The following is an 8,670-nucleotide window of genomic DNA, read 5'->3' as shown; positions in this document are numbered from 1 at the left end:
ATTTCATATGATAAAACTAAATATTGTGTGATTAAAAGTATTGTGGTCCATCATTCAGTGTACATCTCATTTAGTTTAGCGAAGACTGAAAAGAAAAACGTAGACTGGTGAAAACTTTTTTTAAAATTATGTTTTATTTCAATTAAGTTAACACATATTGTACTGTTCATTTGGGATCAGCAGGAGAATGTCTTTAAAAGTGCATTTAATCGGTATACCAACTGCCATTTATAAGGTAGGGAAAGCAATTGCTTTTTTGTATGTTTTGTATATCACATAGCATCTCAACTGTCGGCTGATATATACTGTCTTCACGGTAGCTAAATTTCTTACCCCAGCACAAAATTACTGTAATTTTTTATATGCGTATTTTCTGCAAAGGCTGTTCTTTGTCATTATTATTTCTCTTATTCTTGTTATTACATTCATCATCCGACCAAAGGACAAGTTGTCTTTAGGTATGTCTGCAAGTGTAAAAGTGCAAAAAGGCACACAGTACAACTAAATTAATTATGCACAATTTTCGGTTACAAAGTGAATAGGTATCATGTTAATTAAAACAGCATAGACAACAACACAATTAGTCGGTAGGTAGCATCTGTTCACTTCTGTAACAATTCCGGACTCACACTTCCAAATTAGTGCACCATATGTGGCACCCGCCCTGGGGAGATTAAGAAGATTACGCTCGCAGCGCAATTAACATAAAACGGCTGTTCGCACATTGCGCATAAGCGGTAACTGAAATGTTTGCTCAGACGTGCTAATACTTTCTTACTCGTAGCACGCGGCGCTAAGTCAAGGCGCACGACGACGTATTTTGAAAAATTCCCGTCTGCGAGTCATCGGTGAAGCCGTCCGCGAAACCCTGGCTTTCCACGAGCCGTGGCTTCTTGCCGCACATCGGGCAGAGCTTGTTGCGCTCGCGCGAGGCGCGCATCCACACGATGAGGTTCCAGCGCTGGCCGGAGGAGATGCGCAGCGCGCCGTGCATCTGCTGCCCCCGGTGCAGCAGACCCTCCGTCACGTGGTGTTCCACCTCCGCGCACTCCGAGTCGCTCAGAGGAACCTGCGGGGAAATGCGCGTTTATTAATCCAGTGAAACTGAGTTAGCACCGGTTACTACTCCGTGTCATCAACTTAGCAAGCGTACCGGTACCATCGGCACCTGCGTCACAGGTAAACAAGAAAATAAAAGGGCAAAAAATTAAATACTCAATTAAGTATTGTTAGCAGAAACCAGGAGCCAAACTACCTCACCAGGGATTAAATAATGATGTGGCAAAGCACTGCTGAGCTTAACTGAGTAGCCACACCTCACGCCATTGATTTGAGTCACAAGGCAATGTGGCATCTAAATTTTTTTTAAATCCATGTTGTGATTTTGCATTTTCGGATAGAATTCTTTCTGGTGAAGCTCACTTCTGCCATTCACCAAAACAAACAAACAAACAAAAACAATTAACCGGTTTGCCACATCTTACGGTACACACTTGTCTCATGTCTCCAAAGTACAGGTTTCCCTCGGTGAACTCTTTGCCCAGGGAGACGTTGAGAGTGACCTCGGCGTTGTCGTAGTGATAGCTGAGATCCAAGTCCTCCTGCATGGCGTACTTCACCATGAAGGCCTTGTGGCTGTCGAGGCAGTGGCCCCCGCAGTCCGGGTACAAGAGCGCCGCCACGGGCCTCAGGTACTTCTCACGGAGAGGCGTAATGAATCCCTCATCAAACCCCAGCTCGTTAAGCAGGATCTGTTCAGGAGGAGAGGGGACACAACAAACGCAGGCACGGCAGACGCTTGAACTCAAGCACTTCTGGGGCCTGCATGCTGAGCGTTCTCATCTGCCGCTAACATGCAGATACGAATCCCCCAGCTGAACCGTGTGATTAAAGTCATCGTACCCCGTAGTTGTTCATGGTGTTGGGTCTGCCCTTTGGAGCCTCAGACTGCTCGAAATGCTCCAGCTCTTCGATCAACTCCTTACAGAACTTCTCACTGAACACAGGGAACCGATACACTCTTTTTGCTGCAAACAGAAGGAAACAATGGTCTTTACAATACAGGCCAACAAACTGGACAATTTTCATAGATTATATAGATCTCTACATTACAACAATTATCTACTGTATAATTGTTTACGGAAACTGTAGAGAAGTTAATTAACTTTTATCAAGATATTTCAGATGGTACTAAATCCAGCATGCACAAGATGGACTCAGAACAATCTACAAAGTCCTGCCGTTTTCCCCACTCACCTGGTAAGGGCCAAACGAATTCCAGCAAGCCCTGTTCACTGGCCCCATCTGAACGGCAGTAGTTCACGATTTTCAGAAATTCAGGCGCCAAGTAGGATTCCTGAGTCAGTGACAAGTAAATAAAAGTGTATCGTGTGATTTTGCTGTGGAATTGTTTTTTTTTTCCGACAGAAGCCTCGCTTTACCTGTAAGAAGTACAGCTCTTTATGAAGTGGTTTGTAAAGTTCTTTAATGGTGGCAGCTCTCTCTGCTGATTTCACGCAAAGCTGTCGGCGCCTTTCGACTTCTGTTTCAATCTAGGCGAAAACCAGTCAATGATCAGTCACAAAAGAAATGAATAAACAGCCCTGGTTTACACTATGTGAGACTCAGTATAACTACACAGCTCGCTAACCTTTTTAAGGACTTCCTGGAATTGTATGTCAGTTGAACAGCCACGAGTTGTTAAGACCTGAAAATATATTAACAGAAAACATAGTACCATACCGCAGTGGGTACATTACATTATATATAGCATTTATATACGACGTACAATAAGTGCTCATAGTAGTCATTTATAAAGTATACTTTGCAAATAATGTAATGGTAACACGAACCTCTCGATAATCTGTTCGGAATTGCTGCTCAGATATAAACCGAACATGAAGCTTGTATTCCTCTAGAAAAATATTATCCGTGCAAAAACAACTGCAGGTATAGAATTTAACCAGTTCATGGTCTTGCTCAGTTTGCATGGCTAATAATACGTATTCGCATGGCACAAAGCTGTTTCAGCCTTTCCGCGGAGTTGAATCGACTACATGAAGAGGTACTAATAATGTGCCTCACGAAACCAAATTAAAACGCAGATGTAGCAACATGCAAGTGCGCAAAGTTTCAGGTGGCTTGCTTTGTTTTTGTACAACCATAAATGTGTCCGAAGGAAACGTGAATTAAAAGGTATTGTGGCCGCACGATTGACGGTTGTAAGTGTTGGAACTTAAATGAAAGGGAGAACTGAAGCAAGATCCGCTAACAAGTGAATATTCCCTGATCTGAAATGCAAGATATGTGGGGAAACCGATCGCCTTTAAATATACGTTAAATTAGCTGGCAAAAAATGTTCCTGCATTACTTCCTGGTCCATCAGTAAATAGCATCCGGCTTCTCAATCGACACGAAAGACGGTGAACTATCATTCCCAAATTCGCAATCACTGTGTTTTGAAACTCGAAGCAGTTTTTTTTATTTTATTTTATTTGCGGTGTTTGAGGTATTTTAATTTAAGAGTTTCGCATATGTCAGTGATTTGGGTGTTTATTTTACGACGTGGCCCAGATGTTGAGCATGGATTCTTTGCAAGTGGCCGAAGAGGAGGTTGTAGAGTCTACTTCTAACCGGCTGGAAGACATCTACACGTTTTTGGATGAGGGCACCTACCCGCCATCTATGAATCCAATGCGAAAAAAGAACCTAAAACGATACGCACAGAAATTCATGATTGAAGGTAGGGGAGGCTGAACTATAACTATAATCTTCAAGTAGTTGCTGGCTAACTGATGCCGAATGTCTCGTTTTACAGCTAGACCATTTGCAATTTCATTTGCACCTACTGGTCGCCAACTTCCCAATTAAGTAGGCAAAGAGTCAAATGCATTACATTAGCTCTCAGTTTTCAACACACCAGTGATAAAAAAATTTTTCCTGGGGGGATGACAATTTTGCCCGCAGAAATTTAATGTATAGCGATGTGACAGAAGGTGTGGAAAACGATGAAATATTATAAGCTATTGAAATTTAGATTCAGCTGTGTATGCTTGCAGTAAAAATACATTGAATGCAGGGTCATCCAGTAATTCATTTAACAGATTTACAGTTTGTGTTCTTGTTGTTGTAAAAATGTAAAAATCTAATCTAATTTGCACTTAATGACTGTGTGGTTTTCCCTCTTACAGAGGGGCGACTGTACTATGTGGGACCGAAGAAGGAGGAGAAGAGAGAGGTGGTGATTGACGCTCAGAGGAAACAGCAGATCTTCCTGGAGTGTCACTTTAACGATATCGGGCATCACCTGGGGCAGAAGAAGACCGTGCACAGAATTCAAACAAAGTACTACTGGTTGGGCATTGTAAAAGATGTGGTGGACTGGGTACGTGTTGGTCAACATGGCGTATACTGTGCTCCTCTTTTTGTTGACTTTGGTGGATATTTTTGAGCGTGTGCGTATGTATTTATTGAAACCAAAACCATGTGAACATCGTAGTTTACTGCAGTGCACATCACTCTCTGTCCAGTAACATTGCGTTGACCTACATTGCATAATCCAGATAAACACCGTCTTGATTTATCTTTTCAGATTAAACTGTGTGAAACCTGCCAGCACACAGAGAGGAACAAAAACATGACCAGAACGATCCGACCGATAAAAGTGGAAGCTCCTTGGGAAATTCTGGGGATCGACATTTTCGGTAACTTTGAATTGACAGTCTTTCCTAAAGGTTGAAAGTGTGGATCCTGGCTGTGTAGAATAGGCTTGTAATTATATCCTTGTATAGTAATGTGCACTTAAGGTCAGTCTATCTGATCCAATGTATAGTGTAATTCTGTTGCGTATTTAAGGTTTTGTTTGGTGTTCATGTTCCAGGCCCTTTTCCAGAGACCAAGCAAGGCAACACAAATGTCGTCATCATAACCGATTATATGAGTAAGTGGGTGGAGGCTTCCCCCATACCAAAGAGGGACTCCCTGTGTGTCGCAAGATGTATTTCTACAGCCATTTACAGGTAACTGACATATATTGTTTATTTATTCTTTTATGCGCAATACACTGTCAAATTTGTACTTTTTACTGTCCTGGATATGAATAAACGCTTCTTTTTCATAAAGATGAAATGTATGTGTTTGTCAGGTTTGGAACGGTAAAAACGGTGTACTGTTCTCAGAGCGTGGACTTTTGTGATGAGGTAAGACATTTACACTCTGCAGTGTACTCTCCGCATATGTGCTCTGTGTTGTGTAGAGTGGAGTCAGACGCGTGAAGTGTGTGTGTGTGTGTGTGTGTCCCCTCCGTTCAGGTGACATGAAAAGTGTGTGTGTGTGTGTGTGTGTATCCCCTCCATTCAGGTGACATGAAAAGTGTGTGTGTGTGTGTCCCTTTGTTCAGGTGACTTGAAAAGTGTGTGTGTGTGTGTGTGTGTGTGTGTGTGTGTGTGTCCTTCGTTCAGGTGATGTGAAAAGTGTGTGTGTGTGAGTGTGTGTGTGTGTCCCTTCGTTTAGGTGACGTGAAAAGTGTGTGTGTGTGTGTGTGTGTGTGTGTGTGTGTCCTTCGTTCAGGTGATGTGAAAAGTGTGTGTGTGTGAGTGTGTGTGTGTGTCCCTTCGTTCAGGCGATGTGAAAAGTGTGTGTGTGTGTGTGTCCCTTCGTTCAGGTGACGTGAAAAGTGTGTGTGTGTGTGTGTGTCCCTTCGTTCAGGTGACGTGAAAAGTGTGTGTGTGTGTGTCCTCCCCCCTCTGTCCAGGTGACGAAGCACCTGTGCGACAGGTGGAACGTCGCGCAGAAGGTGTCGCCGGTGGAGCAGCCGCAGCTGAACGCGCTGTACGACCGCGGCAGCAGCCTGCTCCACGAGGCGGTCCGGCAGGTGGTGGCGGAGAAGCAGGCCGAGTGGGACGACTTCCTGGACCCCGTCCTGTTCGTGTTCCGCACCTCGGCCAACCCCACCACCCGCTTCACCCCGTACTACCTGATGTTCAACAGGGAGGCCAGCTTACCCAGCGAGGTGAGAGGTTCGTTAAAGACGTGAGTTTCTGCACACAGATGTGTGGGAGGAAGTGGGTAGGTTTTTTTTAAAGTTCTCTCACCACAAAAAATGAATAATGTGTATTTTTGGATTATCAGTCTCGCATGTTCAAATGTGCATGATTCAGATCTGTATTATTTGCTTAGCTCCTTGAAATTAAATTAATTATATCATATTCATTGTGGTTTTTGCTCTTGCATTTTTTCCCCCCTCTTCTCTTCCCAAAGATGGAAGTTGACTTCCTGAAGTACCACCAAGTGCAGGAGATCTGTCCGGTGAAGGAGGAGAGTGTGTCCAACTTTGTGGAAGCTATGCAGGAACAGCAGAACATGGTCAAACAGCTGGTGAGTCTCCTTTTCTGGAGCCGTTTGGGGTGTCGGCAGCACGTGAGGGGGAAGGTGTGCATGTCTACACTTGCCTGAACTGAGGGAGGGCGTTACACTGATGAAACAGACTTATGACTGGCTGTGTTTGTCTAAATCAAGCCAAAATGGGATGGTGGGCGAAACGGCAGTTGGTAAACTAGGAATGGATTCTGTGACGAGAGTATTGGTTGAGTATTTGTTACTTCAGTGCCTCATTACTTCAGCCTTACTCAACACAAAGGTCAGGCCTGATTACATATTGATCCAAGTGCACAGTGCTTTATTTCAGACAGAAAATATGCCAGCATGTGTGGGCACAAGTACAACAGTGAAGGAACAGTCTCAACAGACCAGGGCTTCAGAAAACAACACTTAAACCTAGCAGACCTTTCGAACCCACATGAACTTCCACCAGAAACAGCCCACGATTGCCGTTACTGAGTTTCCATTTAGAGTCATAACCCCCGGCTGTTTAAGGAGACCTGGAAATAAACTCGGACGTGTTTGGAAACGAACCCCGAAACGACGCGGTTCGTGAGAGGCGTGCAGTAATGCAGAAACTCTTTTAACGGGTCGTCCCGCGCGTCCGTTCGCAGGTGGTGGCGAACATGAACGCGGCGTACCGGCAGCAGAAGAAGAACGCCAAGCGGAGAGCCCGGAGCGTGCCCTCCATCACGTTCAGCGTGGCGGACCCTGCCTTCGGGACGGGGGAGTCGCCGCCGCTGAAGAAGGAGAGCCTGTACCTGTCCTTCCCTGTGACGACCGTCCTGGCGACGGAGCCGAGCGGCTCCAGCGACGCAAAAAGCGACTTGGAGTACTCGCTCCCGGTTCCCCACATCCACTGACGGGACGGGCCGTCGGACTGGAGGACATGACTTATACCGGCCTCCGCGGTGGGTGTAGCGTGCCGCGCTACCCTGTCCGTTTTTTGGGGGAGGCTGTTTGGCGACTCTCGCCCTGTGCGTGCGTGGGAGTGTCCCAGCACACGTCCAGCCTGGGTTCACTCTCTCTCTTAACGCCGCAGAGGGACCATGAGGGAACAGCAGCTGGAGCTGTATGACTGGCAACCCAGAGGCCAAACGTAGCCCACTGTGTACGCACCCCAGGCCCATTTGCCATTGAGACGGGGGGGGGGGGGGGGGAAGTGTTATTCAGATGCATCTGCGTATGGACAATGTAGGCATACCGCCCACTAGTGACAGAGTAACAGCTATGCATATTTTAAGAACGCATCTACTTTCTTTACACACGTGTACAAAGCGTAATTCATACGTTGTTTTATAAATAGGGCGGCGTGGTGGTGTCGGTGGATAGCCCTGTCGCCTTGCAGCGAGAAGGTCCCTGGTTCAAATCCCCACAAATACTGTGTGGAGTTTGCATGCTCTCCCCATGACTGCGAGTGTTTCCTGTGTGTCCTCCCACAGTTAGGCAAACCCTAACACAGGTTAGCCAAGTTGGAGAGTCTAAATTTACCATATGTGTGAGTGTGCGAGTGAATGGTGTGTGGGTGCCCTGCGATGGATTGGCGACTTGTTCCAGGGTGTATTCCTGCCTCTCGCCCAATGCATGCTGGGATAGCCGCCACCACCTCCTGTGACTCTGATCATGAATAAGTGGGTTAGATAATGGATGGATGTTTTATAAAAATGTTTGCCCCTTATTTAAAAAATCCCCACCCCCATTAAATAGTTGAATAACCCTGAACTACAGAAACATCCTAAAATCTTGCACTCCATGTTCAGTTTTTTTGAATATCAGTATTTTTATTTTGGTTCTTCGCTGTTCACAAGTGTCTATGGAACTGGCGTCTTTGATGTCTCAGAAGATGTCTTTATAAAACATGATATTGTTGAAGAATCTGGGCTGATTTTAAGCATTCCCTACTACCTGTGACTGTCGCATAATGCACTGATGTAACTTACCCTTTTCCTGCTTTACATAAATACTGGCGCCACAATTTGGTTTGATATGAAACGGTTTTGTGTTCAGGTCCTGCTCAGCTCATATAAGATGCATTTGCCAGTTTGTTACCCTGACTCTTCAGTTTCACTGTGAACTGTGCTTCTATATTTACGCTGAGGACCTCTGCCTAAGTTTATTCATTTTGAGTCTTGGATACGTGTGACCATATTTCCCTCTTGATTCAGTTAAGTTTTTGATTGAATTGATTTTACCACAATTCATAATTATTCTCCCCCAGCTTTCGCTGCACGTCATCACAAATAACTAAATTTCTAACCGTGAAACTATTTCCATTGATGTGTGTATTTCTTT

At 45.0% G+C, this 8,670-nt stretch overlaps 2 protein-coding genes across 2 annotated transcripts; one reads left to right on the top strand and one right to left on the bottom strand.

The window, feature by feature from the left end:
* Window positions 1-112: 112 nt before the first annotated feature.
* On the bottom strand, window positions 113-3,213 carry ogfod2 (2-oxoglutarate and iron-dependent oxygenase domain containing 2). The gene is made up of 7 exons (XM_035435703.1): window positions 2,853-3,213; window positions 2,651-2,707; window positions 2,442-2,552; window positions 2,257-2,356; window positions 1,903-2,027; window positions 1,494-1,751; window positions 113-1,069 (listed from the first exon to the last, which is right to left on the bottom strand). Exons 1-7 carry the CDS (start codon window positions 2,988-2,990, stop codon window positions 794-796), a joined length of 1,065 nt encoding a protein of 354 aa, XP_035291594.1. The 5' UTR covers window positions 2,991-3,213; the 3' UTR covers window positions 113-793.
* Window positions 3,214-3,367: 154 nt separating this feature from the next.
* zgc:113436 (uncharacterized protein LOC503528 homolog) lies at window positions 3,368-8,253 on the top strand. Its single transcript, XM_035435702.1, has 8 exons — window positions 3,368-3,742; window positions 4,191-4,384; window positions 4,592-4,703; window positions 4,880-5,018; window positions 5,144-5,198; window positions 5,753-6,010; window positions 6,259-6,375; window positions 6,993-8,253. The coding sequence occupies exons 1-8, from the start codon at window positions 3,574-3,576 to the stop codon at window positions 7,239-7,241; spliced, it is 1,293 nt and encodes a 430-aa protein (XP_035291593.1). The 5' UTR covers window positions 3,368-3,573; the 3' UTR covers window positions 7,242-8,253.
* The last annotated feature ends 417 nt before the right edge of the window (window positions 8,254-8,670 follow it).

Source organism: Anguilla anguilla, chromosome 10, assembly GCF_013347855.1.
Source record: "Anguilla anguilla isolate fAngAng1 chromosome 10, fAngAng1.pri, whole genome shotgun sequence".
In the NCBI taxonomy this organism is placed as follows: domain Eukaryota; kingdom Metazoa; phylum Chordata; class Actinopteri; order Anguilliformes; family Anguillidae; genus Anguilla; species Anguilla anguilla.
This window is presented reverse-complemented; position numbering and strand designations above follow the sequence as displayed.

Coding starts and splice junctions, on each gene's coding strand:
- ogfod2 (XM_035435703.1), bottom strand. CDS start 2,990: ATGCAAACTGAGCAAGACCATGAACTGGTTAAATTCTATACCTGCAGT. Junction 2,357..2,441: donor AAGAGCTGTACTTCTTACAG/GTAAAGCGAGGC, acceptor TCACTGACTCAG/GAATCCTACTTGGCGCCTGA. Junction 1,070..1,493: donor ACTTTGGAGACATGAGACAA/GTGTGTACCGTA, acceptor ATTTCCCCGCAG/GTTCCTCTGAGCGACTCGGA.
- zgc:113436 (XM_035435702.1), top strand. CDS start 3,574: ATGTTGAGCATGGATTCTTTGCAAGTGGCCGAAGAGGAGGTTGTAGAG. Junction 3,743..4,190: donor ACAGAAATTCATGATTGAAG/GTAGGGGAGGCT, acceptor TCCCTCTTACAG/AGGGGCGACTGTACTATGTG. Junction 4,385..4,591: donor TAAAAGATGTGGTGGACTGG/GTACGTGTTGGT, acceptor TTATCTTTTCAG/ATTAAACTGTGTGAAACCTG.